At 39.4% G+C, this 15,258-nt stretch overlaps 1 protein-coding gene across 5 annotated transcripts in view; it reads left to right on the top strand.

Moving 5' to 3' along the window:
* The window catches only part of CDH13 (cadherin 13), a 451,300-nt gene that overhangs the window by 218,057 nt on the left and 217,985 nt on the right, over window positions 1-15,258 (top strand). For all 5 annotated transcript variants that reach the window (XR_005702749.2, XM_040075801.2, XM_040075800.2 and 2 more), the window contains exon 5: window positions 2,067-2,219. Coding sequence is in view for 4 of the 5 variants with exons in the window: in XM_040075801.2 (XP_039931735.1) it covers window positions 2,067-2,219 (153 nt within the window). In the remaining variant the exon portion in view is untranslated. The remainder of the gene's footprint in view (window positions 1-2,066; window positions 2,220-15,258) is intronic.

Here is a 15,258-nt window from a genome sequence, read left to right as displayed (position 1 = left end):
CAGGGACCACTATCACTACTACTAACGCCACTACTACTAATAGTATTAGTATTTATTAGTATTAGCATTAGTATTAGTATTACGTTCTTGCTTTTTCTATCTGGTGTGGAGAAAAATTTCCATATGAATATCTGGATTTTTTTTTTTTTTTTTTTTTCCCCCCCAGAATCCCTTTCAAATCCCAGTATTACTTTTTCATTCTTATTGTGGACTGTTACAACTGGGGCGTTGTGTTTATGCTGTCTCTTAAATTCATCATAAAGAGTTAGGTAATGCTTGGTGGTTCTGGTGAAAATGGCTGTAGTATAAACAGCTCTGAGTTAGACTTTTGTGCTGGCCTGGGGCCGATTTCAGGCCTTTCAAACCACTGTTCTTATATGGGAAGGTGCACTTGCCTCATATTAAGTCTCAGACCTCAGGGCAGAAAAGGATCAATTCATCTTTTCCCTGCAAAAGTGAGAAATGGCCATGACATTGCAATATCTCAAGCATAGCTTTATGTTAAGAAAAACTTGTATTTTTAGGCTTGATGTAAAAATACCAGAAATTGGTCAAAAAATGACCTGAACAGCAGGTAACTTTTCAGTAGGAGCCATTAAAATCGAGTTTCATCGCCAAACCAGAAAGTGGCTCTGCAGCATTGTCTGCCCCTGTGTTTTGGCATGTACTTTGTTACTCAAAAATACACAGGAGAGAAACTTCAACCATTAGTGCTTCTGGGTGTTGGAAGGAGGGAGACAAACAGAGGTGAAACAGGTTTGTACTTTGAAATGTCTCCCTTCCCCAAAGGGTTTGGAAAGCAAAACTTTATCTCTGAAAATGCTGATTTCCTATTTCATAACTCGTGGCAATTTTTTCTCAATTAAAATAAAGGAATACTGATTATGGAGTTAAGTCAAAATCTCACTGCCCAGTAATCTGCAAACCAGCATTTCTCAACCCACAGCAATAGGGCAGCAAACATTTATTTCCTCAGGGACATTATTAAACACCCTGCATATTTATTATCTCAAAATTGGAGAAGGTCCAGATTTCTAAGACCACTTTCTCCCTTCCTCTTCCTGAGCTGTAATTCAGACCAGAATATAAATTTTTGACTTAATGTTTCTGCGGAAATCAGCGATATGAAATTGCTAGAAACAAAAGAACACCAAACAGCAGAGGGAAGAAATGGCTTAGCAAGATTGCCAGCCTTAAAGGGCAAGATTAATTTATAATCCCTCGGATTCTGGTGTGCAAATGCAAATTTGCAAAGCGTATCGCTTATAACTGACATTGTGTGGCTCTGCAGGTTGGTAAATGTTACTGTCGCTGATGGGAGGCTGCCATGAAATCGGAATTTTGGGGATTTTGTTCTCATGGGAAAATAAGGTGATAGTAACCAGGGATTGCCATACACTCATGGGTGCGTGTATATACATAAATAGATATTTGGGAAGTGGGTTAATTCCAGCTGTGTGACTCAGGAGTATTCTGGGCAGGATATTCTGATATTTCCATGTAGAGATTTTTCCCCTGATTTGAAATCCTGGGAAAGGAAGAGTTTGAAAGAGAATTGGGGGAAAAAAAGCCAACCTGAAAGTAGTGCGTAATGACTTCACAATGACTAATAAAATGTTATGTGATGGCTCTCTGGTATGGTAAGGGCTGTTGTGAAATAAGAGTGCCTCTTGGAAATCAATTGAATATTCTTTTTTTTTTTTTTTTTTTGTAAGTTTGTAGCTGTTCTATCAGTTTAACTAAAAAGAAGAAATAGCATTAAATGAAATGTCAAATTTTAGACATGGAGTGAATTCAGTGATGGAATAACAGAAACTTTAAGTAGTAAAATTGAAGAGACTAAAGTTAAGACAGGAACTGGCCAAGAACATGAGTAGCTTTTCCAGGGTTTAACACAAAAATTGCACAGTGTCTTGTGAATGATTGAAATCATATTTTATAGTTACATTTTATTGGCAGGGAGCATAGCTCAGCATTTGTTAAAAGACTGAAATGACTTACATGGTTTTAGGATGAGTCTTAAAAGGTTTTACAATGTGCCCCATCACTTGTTTCCTGCCATGCAGGTCATCAGAAGTGAAGGGACAGAGGGAGTAAAGTTTCGGCTCTCTGGAAAAGGAGTGGATCAAGACCCAAAAGGAATTTTTAGAATCAATGAGATGAACGGGGACGTCTCTGTGACCCGAACTCTTGATCGAGAAGCAATTGCCAATTACGAGGTGAGTGCTCAGAGCCATAACATCTCTTCCTCCGTCTTGATAGCGTGCATTTTCTGAATGTGTATTTGCTCCTGAAAGATCTGCAGTTAAATTGAAGATTCAATTGCAGCCACTGTCCTATGAAATTGCAAGGAGAACCGTTGGAAATGGTAAATGTGTTTGTTTTTCACGCAGTTGAATCTTGTCTGCTTTCTGCATGGGATTTCTGTCATTTATCTTGAGTGGAAATGCTGTCTGAACATTGTGTATGCGTTTGATTTCTGAATGCAGAATTTTGTTTGGACAAAGGATGATCTTTTGGGGAAGTTGGCAATATGGTACTACAGAATTATACATTTTTATTGTCAAATGGGCAATGAAAAGTACTATTGAATTCCATTTTTAGTAATGGGTGTCTTTAATAGAGATAAGATTCTGATGATATGAAAAAGTTACATACGAAATGTATGTACATCGCCTACAAAGGTCTTACTAGAGATTCTTTTCCTTGTCAATAAAAATGTATCTCTCCATTGAATACCCTACAAATGATCTCTGAAACCTGCAAAACAACTGCCCCACCTTGTCCCAAAATGCATAAAATAAATAAGAGCACCTGTCAGTTCACGTTTTCAATCCAGCTCTGGGCATGTGTGCTCACATAACTTGTCCCTGGCCACACTGATCCAGAGGAGCAGCAGAATTCCAAGTGCTCAGTGGTCGGTGAATGTTGCTTTTTGTATTCCACCACAGGGATTATCTCCCAGCCTCTGGCAGAGGGAGCACATGGTGCTCTGTCCCTGTGGGACATGGGCTCTGAGGACAGTCCTGGATGCCATCCCTGACCCTTCAGTTTCATATCCTGCAGGGTAATAACCAACACTTGTACCTCCAGTGCTGTTTCCTCCCTCCTCTGGGAGAGTTTCCCAGTTTGGTGATGGGTCCTACTGCTCAAACAGCCCTGCTAAAATTTGCCATATGCTGGTTTTCAACACTTGAACATCTCCTTCGTAGCTGGGTCTGCAGTGAGATGTATGTTAAGCACTCGCACAGGATTTATGGGAGTTGCTGACGTCCTTCTTGCAAGAAAAACATTGCAGTTTCTCTTTTTAACGCTGTTCCTTGTCTTCATTTGCCAGCTGTTTCTTATTTTATCAGTGGCTTTCCACCTTAACGCGTTGACTATAAACCTTGAATATTTTTTGTCCTGGAAAATCATAGTAGATTTTCAACTTCATGCAGCAAACCACAAACGACCCTCGTATCTGATCTGGCAAAAGATATGCTTAAATTAAGACAAACCTGTTTCCCTAGAGGAAGCTTTTGGAAGCCATGTAAGTTATGCACAAGAAAAGTCACGCAGCAGGTGATCCAGAGCAATGTGAATGCACAGCCTGGGAGGCTGTGGGGCCTCCTGAGCTGTTATCAGCACTCTGCTCAGCAGCTGACCCCCATCCTGCAGCAAAAAATGGGGTTGGAATGTTCTGAAGGAGAGTCCTCAAATTGATTACTCTATCTCAAAATCCAGCCCATTATTTTCCAATAAAGATGTGTTTTGGTGTCAGGAAGGAAACAGGATTTTCTCCCTGATCTCCTTGGTACACTAATAGGTGAATAACCTGAAATATCCTTGAATTTCTCTCAAAAAAGTGTTTTCTGGTTTTGTTTGAGCCTCCCCCTGCCCAGCATTGTGGTTTTGTAAGGAAAAATTCAAAGCAAAATATTTTGAAAGAGATCATTGGGAAAACACAAGTTCTTTGCAAACCATCAGAACATCAAGTGTGTAATCAGGGATGGGGGAAGGATGAAAAGAGTTAAAATCTGTTTGAGTTCTTCAGCTCCATCCGGGGATGCTCTGCCTGAACACTGATTTATTCACTGCGCTTAATGCGTACGTGTTCAAGGGGTAAGAATTAAAAAAAATGTCAATAGCGCACAAAACAAAGCTTCGGTGATCACAGTATTTCATAGAACTTTGCAGGTTTTACCACCTCAGAATATTTTAAATTAGCTAAGAATATTTAATCTGGTGGATTGTTGTGTTTTTTTTGGTTTTTTTTTTTTTTTTCACGGAACATTTGAAAGTCTGGGTTTTGCTGCCCTCTTTCTCCTGGAGGAATACTGAAAAACTTGTGTGAGTTCTTCTCTGGAATCATACCAAGAGAACAAGACCAAATCAGAGAGTAAAAAAGCTCTACCCAGAGAGCTTTGTTCATTGTTTGTGTTAATCCCTTCTTTCTACTGTTTGTTTTCAAATATTTTATTTTTCGTAAAAGTTAGAAAATATTTTAAAATAGAGTGAAAACATCTGCCTGAGGGTCAGGGCCTGCCAGTCTTTTCAGGAGCCCGTTTGTGTGGAAGTTGTTTTTTCAGATGAGTTTAAAATTTGGTTTTTAGCAGAGGAACTCAAACTGGCAAGAGGAATATAAGGCAGCTCGTATTAATGACACCACCCTCACTCTCTGAAATAAACTTATTAATGCACTCGGTTTATGAGTTTATTTCCTATGAAACTTTCTTCTTTGTGTTACTAAAATCCAAGGAATACCACTCAGCTTCAGTTTGAAGTGAAAGCTGCTTGTGAGGAAGAGCAGGAGGATTCAGGGATGGCGATCAAACCCCAGCAGAGACAGACTGTGTTAGAAAATTGTGCAGAAACTCCTTTTACCCCCTCAAGATGTTTGTTAAAGAGCATCCTGACAGGAATTCTGCAGGCCAGAGCACGCCGGTGGATGTACACGGAATGGTTTTACTTTAGGCTGGCTGGAGCTCGTTGACAAAACTGCTAAATGATGCTCTGAAGAGGGGGCTTAAGCAGGCTCTGGGCACGTTATGGAATTGCTGCTGGGCTGCTGAGATAAGAGGTAGCCTAGAGCCCCGATTTAGCGGGAGCAAAAGGCGTTGCATCGTACAAATACGCTCTCGAGAATACTCGGTTTTCTCTCGAGATTTGAATAAATCAGACTAAGTGAGGAATTTCAGACAAATGGCAAATAGTTTATTTATTTGCTATTGGAAAGTGCAGGTGAGGAAAAACAGGTGATGGAGATTGGTGGGGAGATTTAAGAAGGGTTTTCTAGCCCAAATCAGGGAGGCGCATGCCGTCCAAAACTCTGCCCATAATTTATGCAGTTTAGAGTCTCCTTCAGACCCATAGCCTTTTCTGATTCCAGCAGACCAGAAATATTAGTGACTTTTCACTTCTTTCCTTGAAAAAAATTAAAAAAAAAAAGGTCAAGTGCTTCTGTAAAGAGATGTGATAACAGAGCAAAAGGATTCCAGTGAAGCTGGAAGGCTACTTGTGTTCAGCATTGATAAAACCCCAAAGAATTGGGAAACAAAGGGTCAGATAGAGAGCCAGTGAAAATAGAAGTCTGAAAACCGGTGATTATGAGGCAATCTGTTATTTAAAACCCCTGGGCTCATTTTCAAAACCTCATATTTACCTGGATAATGTATTTGTAGGCAGAATGCAAGGAAAAGCAGGAGGAGTTGCAGAGGTTGATTGCTTTTGCCAAGACAACAAAAAGTTTCTAAGTTATGAGAACTCTGTTGTGTTCTTTACTCCAAGTTAGGTGGGTCCAGGAGAATTGTCAAAAATATTCCATTATTTTTTTACTGTTGATGCATGAGATTTGGGGTTAGGCATTCTTTGGGTACAGGACAAAGCCTCCAGTTGCAGAAGCCCATTTGCCATGGAACCCCTGCAGCAGTGAAATCCAGTCCTGCAGCCCCTAAAGCATCAGTGGCAAAGCTTTGGGGTGTTCCAGCTGGGATTCCAGCTTTGAAAGGACATTGCCATCGTTGAAAGGCAACAAATGTGTGTGGAAGAGAAATACTCAAGAAGAGATCCTCTGCAAGCATGAAATGAAGCAGCTTGATAAAACTGTGTGTGCAAATTAGAGCTGTGACCAAATTTACCTAGGCAATTTGAACTGCTAATGAAGAGTTAGTTTTAATTATTTTTTAAGTAAAGAGCTTTATTTGTTTTAAAAAAAAAAAAAAAAAAATGCTTAACAAGCAGAGGTGTGAAATCAGCCCTCAGCTTTTTTTGTAATGGCAGATCACACTTCCGCAAAAGGATGCCTTGCAACTGGCGGTGACAGACTGAGATATTTAGAAAACTTATGTTAACAGGACAGAAAAGCAAACTGGGAGTGTGTAGTTCTGTGAAGAATTGTTTCTATTTGTTGGCTAGCAAGTTGGTTGAGAGGAGGGCAAAGATTTCAGACCCATCGACAGCTCTCTGCTCTGCACTGCCTCACTTTAGGTACGTGTGACTGAGCCAAACAGTGAGGGTGAGGCTACAGCCCTAATGGGCTCAATTTCCCTGTTTAATAAGGAGCAGACAATGGAAATGCTTCACAATGATGAGGAAAACTAGCCTGGTCAGGTGCCGAGGAGCATTTTGTGGGAAAGATTTGTACGTGCTTTAATGCATTTTTGCAGATAAGGGAAGTGTTGCTGTAGCAAAACCCTGGAAGTGAATGGCTGCAATTTATTGTGTGCAGGAGAAGGAATTTGTCGTCTGTGTAAATCCATTTTACTGCAGCCACATCCTTTTTAGAATGATTTATCATCCCCTGATGCTGAGTCTCTGCTGATGCTGGCTGGAGATCTATGGACAGCACACCGGAACATGCTGCTCCCTCAAAATAAAATCACGGGTTTGCTTCCAACTTCAAGAATGGTCTAAAATGTATTTTAATCCTGGTTATCTGCACTGGCAGATTTGTCTGGAGTGTTACTGATCTGCTCTGTTTTGAGCTGAAAACAGTTGATGGGGAATGCCAGACCCCAGTCATCTCCTACTAATATCCCAAATAAAGAAGGCACTCAGTCTTTCATGGCAAGAGGTTTGGTCCTGTAGAGATGTAAATTGCAGTAAAATGTGCTTGATTTAATTAAAGAATCATTAATATACAGAGTAAGTCTGTTCAAATACTGGTGACTTCAAATTGCATCTGTTACACCAAAAAATCATGGAGTAATGGCAGAGTTCAAAGTTTCAGGGAGGAATACTGACTATTTACAAAGGGGAAATGAAAGAAAATTTTACTGTTAAAATAGAGAGTTCTTAAGCATTCTTGTGGAAGTATAAAATATAATTATTAATCAGATAGAGAATTATTTATATACACAAGCTGCAGTCAGATCAACTGAAATACAGCTGAAAATTCTTACAGGGAAAATGATCTGTAGCTTTTGTTGAATATTATATGTAGGTGTTGCAGGAGATATTTTTTCCCTTTATATTACTGAGTTTGCATATATATTAATAATATTAATAACATTAATATGGTTTTATTAACTATTTATTAATAAAACCATATTAATATACATATATATATTCATTAATGTGCTCACATGGGGCTCCAGGTAAATTCTAAGAGCACTGCTCAAAACAAAAATACCTGGAGGCAGAAACAAACCCAGCAGAAGCAAAGTCCTGGATCTTTCAATGAGATCCATATGGGCAAACTCCTCAATTCAAGGGAGACTTTCTGGCATTGATTGCTGAGCAAGATCAAAGCCAAGGTGATCACCATAACTGCGGGCATAAATCAAATATTTGAGCATATAAATTTTAAGTGGAGTCACAATTCTTAAGACTATGATTTAAAGAATTGCTTTTCCAGTAGCTGGAAATGGGATTTCCAGCTACTGGAAATAGTTCTCTCCCAAAGTTGGTTTATGGACAAAGAGATAATTGGTTGGAAAAAGAGAAAATCTGACAAGAAGCGAAGCTAAAATTCATATCATTGTTATGTGTTTTGTCTCGGGGGAACAAAATATTCTATATGAGCTCTCTAATTTACCACATCTTGATCGTTTTTACTGGCAATAATCTGTTCAATAAATACTGTATGTAAATCAATACCTCCTAATGTTATGAGCAATCATCAGGGAACTGTGATTCCTTTCAGAAGGCAGCAACATCCTCATTTTATTTCTGGGGAAAGCCTGCAAAAGTCAACAGTTGGTTTTGTTGGAGGGCATTTACTTTATTCTGAGCTCTGGCTGCTGCCTTGGCTTTGCCCTCCCTGCTGTCAACAGCACTGGCGCGTCATTTGTAACAGGAATAGAGAGAAATTTTGTAAAAAGGAGAAAGGAGCGAAGCTTTGTTTATAACCTACAACTGTCAAGGCACAGAGCTTGATCTCCATCCTAAAAATAAAACACTCTCCAGGAAAAATGAGTATTTTCTTATTGAGGAGAGGGAGAATGGGAATGCAGAGCAGTAGGAACTATGGGAAAATGTGATTATTGAGACAGTAACAAGTGATATAAAATTTGTTTGCATGGTGGTTTAGTTTTGTAGGTTTTTGGTCTGTTGTTTTGTTGTTTTTTTTTTTTAATTGTTTTCTAATAAAACACTCCCGGAAAGAATAATGATGTGTTCAGTAAAACACAAGGAGATTAATAACATTTTTTTTGCCATATTATGCTAATTAGCTATGAAACCACTTTTGTTATTATATATTAATTGCATTTTAAGCATTTAAAAGTCATCATGATGCTTTTTTGCTGTTTAGCATCATTGGTCTATTTGTTTATTTTCCCTGTTTGTATTTTAATAACCTGGGTGTAACAACAATACCCAGGAAGGCACTTTTCCCTTTCCTCAGAACTTGTGTTTTCCTGCAGGAAAGGAAGGAATCTTGGGAGTTCAGGGGAAAGATGGGAACATCTCTTTTTTTTTCTTGTAGGTGGGAGTCAAACTAGTTGGGTAGGAAATCTTTATCTGCTCATAAACCTTTCTTGGACCAGCCTGACACACAACCAACCACAGGTTAAATAGAAAATATTATTGTCTTTATGAATGGCAAGGAGGAGCTTTTTTCATCTCCTGTTAGGTGTAAAGTTGTGTTGGTTTGCTTTTCTGGAAAACTGCACGAGTCCTTAGTTTCCTGATCCTTTGCTAGAGAGTGCAGAAGTGTTGCCAGTGGGAATTTTGACACAGAATACCTGCCCTGCGGCTCAAGACAAAACCTTGAAGGTCTGGCCTTACTTGCTAATTTAATAATGAGCTTTTTGTCATCCATCAGTAACCTTCAGAACGTAACACGGACATTTTTGAAGTTTGGCTGCTCAAAACTCCGCATTTCTTGTTCCTCACAACACAGAAAGAATTCTGTCTTGTTTAGATATTTATTCAAAATCCAGAATCTTAATGTTCTACTTGCTGCAAAGACCTTGGTTTCTGTGTCTATGTCCTGAAATGTGGGTCCATGACTAGCTATAGCTTCTGTTTCTAAACAAGACAGCTGTGGTCTGTAATACATTTCTTTTTATTTTTTGAAGAACCGACTCAATGAATTAATTATATTTTTGTCAATAATTCCCTGTCTGCAGCAAGAGGAGCTGCTGCCTCCTTTCTGACCCCTTGTTCTTCATGGATCTGAAGAAAGCCATATTACCTGTCTTATTCTTTCCTGCCACCTTCTTTTCATTTTCCACCTTCTCGCTCTTTTTCCCTTGCACTTTTAGCTTCATTCCACAACATTTTACTCCCCCTGTCTTTCTTGATGTTTTATGTCATTTGCTTCCACTTTTCCTACACTCTGCATTTCTTTGTTCAGACACTGACCTGCTTCCTGCTCTTTATAAATCATGTTGCAAGGGGAGGACACAACCATCATCTGAGCATGAATTTGTTTGGTTATTGTGTAGAACCTTTCCACTGTCTTGGAAAAACCAAGCTGCGTTGCCTTATCCATTCTGATCAGCAGTGTCCATAAATAAATCCCTTTAGAAGTCTGTGTTCTGGAAACCTTTGACTTTGCATTTCTTACTATGGGAGACTCAGGCATCTCTGTGATTTTTGTGAGATAGCCCAGGCTGTAAATATCTGATGCTAAGAAAATTTCAGGGGAAAACTGAACTTTGTTCCCATGTCCATATACCTCCTCCATCAACTTATGAACTTATCAACTAATTGAAGGACAGTATGATTATCTGGAAATTTCTTAACATTCAGTTTATTCAAATAGTTCTAATACCTAATTCTGTCAGCCCTGATTTTGTGGTCTGCTCAAATGTGAACATAGGACACCTGATATAATAATTAGTTCTGTGGCTTCAGAACTGTGAACTTAACTCTTGATCTCTGTAAAATTATTGTAGGATAATGGGTCATAATTTTAAAGCTGTATCTGCAGGTGTTTGGGGCAAAAGCACTAAACAGGTTTTTAATTTTAATGCAGAGATAAATTTTAATTAGTGTACTTTTGCACAGTTTGTGAAAAGGGTCTGTATAAAATTAAGAAATAGGGATGCTTCAAGCATTCAGTTTGCAGACTCAGCGATTTACTGTGACATCATTAGAGGGGATTAGGCTACGCATGATAACATTTAAATATATTTGCCCAGTTGAAGGTGCAGTTATCATCAAAATCCAGTCTTTTGGTATCTGTTTTCTTAGGAGTCCAATCTGTAGGAGTCATTATGTAATGCAGCACTTTCACAGGACTCCAAACACTCCCTGCTCATTGTTACATATTTTTAACACCAAACACTCCCTGCTCATTGTTACATATTTTTAACATGTCCTTAAGACATTTTGAGGAAAAATGACACTATGGACCATGGGATCTCCTTTATTGAAATGATTGAGAAATTACTGTGTGCCAGGAAAAAAAAAAAAAAAAAAAAAAAAAAAAAGAAAAGAGGACAGAAGCTTGGAGTCTAGGATCCAACTGACCAAGTGACCCTCAAAGATTTTGACTGCTATATTTTATAAATCCATGGCAGGGAGTCTTCTGTATCCCAGCCCACAGGTGAGGCAGATGACCGGGTGATAGCCACATTTTCTATTTCGGTCTGGTGAAATGAAATGAGAGCCCTTTGTGGGGTGTCTCTTCCAGGATTTATCAGCTGTCTGTTACCACTGCAGCTCGGTGCCTTGGGGCACCACTGGGCCCGGCAGCTGCAGCTGAGCTCACAGACTCTTCAGGAGCAGAAATGAAACCCATTTTGCTCTGGCATCACAGGTGAACAGGTGTTTGCAAGAAATAAAGTGATTTCTTAATGTAGTTCTGACTGATGCATTTACCCAGCGAGCAGTAAGAGATTAACTTACACACTTGTCCATTTTAAGAAGATGTGTCTGCACATCACTGTGCTGCACATGTCTGCGTTCAGACTGGGTTTTTTTTGCTATTCTTTGTCTAAATACATCCAAATATGCCCCAAATATATGTCACTGCACAAACACAAATGTATGATTTCATAAACCCTATGTGTATCCTTTTAACCTGGTTTCTGGAAAGGGTGGGTTTGATCCACAACATCTGAACTCTGGAATTCTTCTTGGCGGCTAAATATTTTGTTCTTTAAAATGAAAATAGGACAGGACTCGATAGGTGGAAGCTCAGAAAAACCACTAACTGTGATGAAACTCATAAAATGTAAGTTTGCAACACTGCACGCTGCAAGCAGAGCAGTGAGAATTCCCCTTTTTTCCTTTATTAGTTGTTTTTGATGGAAACATTAATGGAAACAGGTGATGCTTCTGTGTTCACACTTTTCTTTCTTTAGATCTGTTTCACTGCACAAGAGCAAATGAGAGAGAGAGGTTGAAGGAACTAAAGTTATAAATATTTAGAGAACATTGCATGAAGAGACTTCTAATATTATGGAAATTTTACTTTGGCGTGATTTTACCAGCATGTAAATGATAAAAATCTTGCTCTACTTATCCTGGTTTACTCAGGTCATAACTAATTATTTCTTAATTAGACAAATTCCCTAAAATGAAGCTACATTTATGTGAGTGTCTTGGTTTATTTTTCCTCTTCTTATAGCTCATTAAGAGGAGACGTGACTTTAGTTCATGAATTTCCAAGGGATAATTTGCTGATATGAGTTCATGTAAAACACCATATGTTTAGACTCATCTGATGGTTCTTTTTGTTTTGAGGGGTTTTGCACTTTTTCTGTGGAGAGTAGAACAGTTCCCAGTAGCTGTTTGCAAAGCCTCTTGTGCAGGTGTGACCCTGGGAGCTGCAGGACAGCCCCTGGAATCCTGACCCTTTGAGGTTACCCCCATAGGGACAGTTTTTCCCTCTGATTTTTGTGATCTTCAAAACATTTTGTCCAAACTAGTTTGTCTGCCGGGGCTGGGAAATGCTCTCTAAAACTCTTCTAAAGTACAACACTAAAATAACATCCAACAGTCCAGTTGGGACTGAAGGCTTCTGAGCAGGAAAGTGGGGGAAATATTGGAGAAGGTAGTGTGGAGCCAGAAAACCTCCATGTGAAACAGTTCTGTGCATGGAAAGCCTGGAAAAATGCATATTATTTCTTCTATTTTTGTCACTAGCAAGTGTGATGTGCTGTACCCTGCTCTGCAGCTGCATTTGCAGTCTAAATTTGCAAAGCAGAGACGGTCCATCTTCTCAGAAATCTTCACAAACTCTGCTCTTGACATTATTCTTAATATTTATTTTACACACTGGCAATTCAGATATCTGAATGCAATGAATTGAAAATACCTATTATCTATTTAAAGCTCTGTTATTATATATATTTCTTAAGTGTATTATGTATCCATAAAACACAGGTGATCTGCATTCATATACAGAGTACAGATTTTATTTGTGGATGGGAACAAATAAAGCAATGTACTACAGTTACATTTCTGTTAGATTCAGAAGATTTAATAGAGTAATAATATAAAATAGCAGGATTATGATTTACTATTTAGAAATTACTAGGAGGGAGGAAAATCATGACAGTTTTAAAATACCAATTTTTCTTCTTGTCTAAAACAACCTGTAAAAGATTCCCATTTTTTTCCTTGCTGCTGAGGAAACATAGTGGAGAGGACAAAAAAGAGGCAAAGAAATTGTTCTACAACTACCATATATTGCCCAAATGCTGAGAAACTTTATTCTGTTTCATATTTTCTACTCTAATGAGGACATTTGCTGTGACAGAATGCCTTGCCCTCTTTCCCAGTTTTCATGAACTTCTAGTTTCTCTGTGATCAGTGTGATATTCTCTCCCTCAGGCAGGGCCTGATTTTCCTCAGGGGTTCTCAGGTGTGAAGGCTTTATTCCCAGAAACTGGAGCTTTTCCCCTCAGAAAAAGTTGCAGTCTTTGTCCAGCCAAAAATCTAGAGCTCCCAACAGAAGCTTGGAGAAAAAGCAGCGATTTTGGTACTTGTTGGGCCTGAAGTGTTCCTACATTGGTATCTTGGGGTGCTCACACCTGTGCTGAACGTCCCGTGACAGTGACCTGCAGGAATCGTGGGTGTGCTGTGCACAAACCCAGCAAATGAAAGCACAGCCTGGGGTGGTTCTGGCCTTAGAGGACCTGGCTCTCTGGAGGTGTCACTCCTTTGTCCCCCAGGTTGGGTCCTGGCCTTAGAGGACCTGGTTCCCTGGAGGTGTCACTCCCTTGTCCCTCAGTTTGGATTTTGGTTTTAGAGGACCTGGTATTCCAGTTGTGTCACTCCCTTGTCCCCCAGTTTAGGTTTTGGTTTTAGAGGACCTGGTATTCCAGTTGTGTCACTCCCTTGTCCCTCAGTTTGGGTTTTGGTTTTAGAGAACCTGGTATTCCAGCTGTGTCACTCCCTTGTCCCCCAGTTTGAGTTTTGGTTTTAGAGGACCTGGTATTCCAGTTGTGTCACTCCCTTGTCCCCCAGGTTGGGTTTTGGTTTTAGAGGACCTGGTATTCCAGTTGTGTCACTCCCTTGTCCCCCAGCTTTGGCGGGACACAGAGGTTGCCCTGCACATCTGGGAGGCTCTAACTCATTTGTGGCCTTCAGCATCTCAACAGTGCCTCAATTTGGAACACGCCCCGCATTCTGCCAGGTTCCAAATTGCAAAATTAACATTTGCTATTAATTGCCAGGTACTGAGCCATCCAACGACGCGGATCTCCAGCTCCCATCCATTCTGTTTGCAATGGATATGCGCAATGTATTTATTAGGGGGTTTGCTTTAAAGGAATGCAGGTGTTTGAGGATGTGCATTTAATTTCATTTCTTCCCTGGGAGCTTTGATCAATGCTGTGCTCACTGCCTCTGCCATGTGCTTTGAACTTGTAGATGTAGAGTATAAATAATTTCCCATGTCAATTCCTGGCTCATCTGCCCAGGCTGATACACGGAAGGCAAGTTGCCTCCTAAATTCTTGTCAGTGGGATTAGTGAATTGATTAGTTGAATTCTGAATTAAAATTACAATTAAAGGCAAAGTTGTATCTCTTAGGCTTCAAGTAATTTGCTCAAAGTGTAGTAGTAAGATTACAGGCTTTTGACCAGGTTTGTATTATGAATAAAACCTGTTTTCAATAACATTTTCCTTTTTTTTTTTTTTCTGTTTGTAAATCAATATCTTAGATTATTAGCAATTACTAAACAAAAAGGATGTCAGATTTTTTTTTTTTTTTTTCAGTTTTTCAGTTAAACAGGAAATTCCATTGATTTTTGAAAATACTGAAGACGTGATTCAGGGAATATAATTACCTACAAATACCATCGGTAGCATATAATGATTTTTTTCCCAATAGATTCAGCTCAAAGTACTTAAAATGGCAATATGGGCATTGTATATAAAATTGCAGTTAATATTTACAGGTTATTGATATATTTTGCTGTAACAGACTCAGGATGTACTTCAGGCACGAACCTTTGCATTTGGGTCTGAGTCAGAAGCTTCCCTGGTGACAGGGAAAAATTCCTTCCTTCCTTCCTTCCTTCCTTCCTTCCTTCCTTCCTTCCTTCCTTCCTTCCTTCCTCCCTCCCTCTTGGTGGAAAAGGTTTTTTCTGAACATATTTACATAACTTATTCTATCTCCATCATCCAACCTTCTCGATGAGGCTGTGAGATTGTCCCGTGTTATTGGAAATGGCCACAGAACAGGACTTTTAAACCTCAGCAGACCTTGCAAAACTCCTGTATTTTGCTCCCCTCACCCCTTGTCCATGTAGAACACAATCTGATCCCCACAGAAGTAATTTCAGTGATTTAATAGCTGCTGCTCCTCACACAGCATCAGCGGTGACTCGAACTGCAGCTCAGCTGAAGGATCCTTTGCTCCTGCTGATATTA

Source organism: Hirundo rustica, chromosome 11 (assembly GCF_015227805.2).
Source record: "Hirundo rustica isolate bHirRus1 chromosome 11, bHirRus1.pri.v3, whole genome shotgun sequence".
NCBI classification, from domain to species: Eukaryota; Metazoa; Chordata; class Aves; order Passeriformes; family Hirundinidae; genus Hirundo; species Hirundo rustica.
This window is presented reverse-complemented; position numbering and strand designations above follow the sequence as displayed.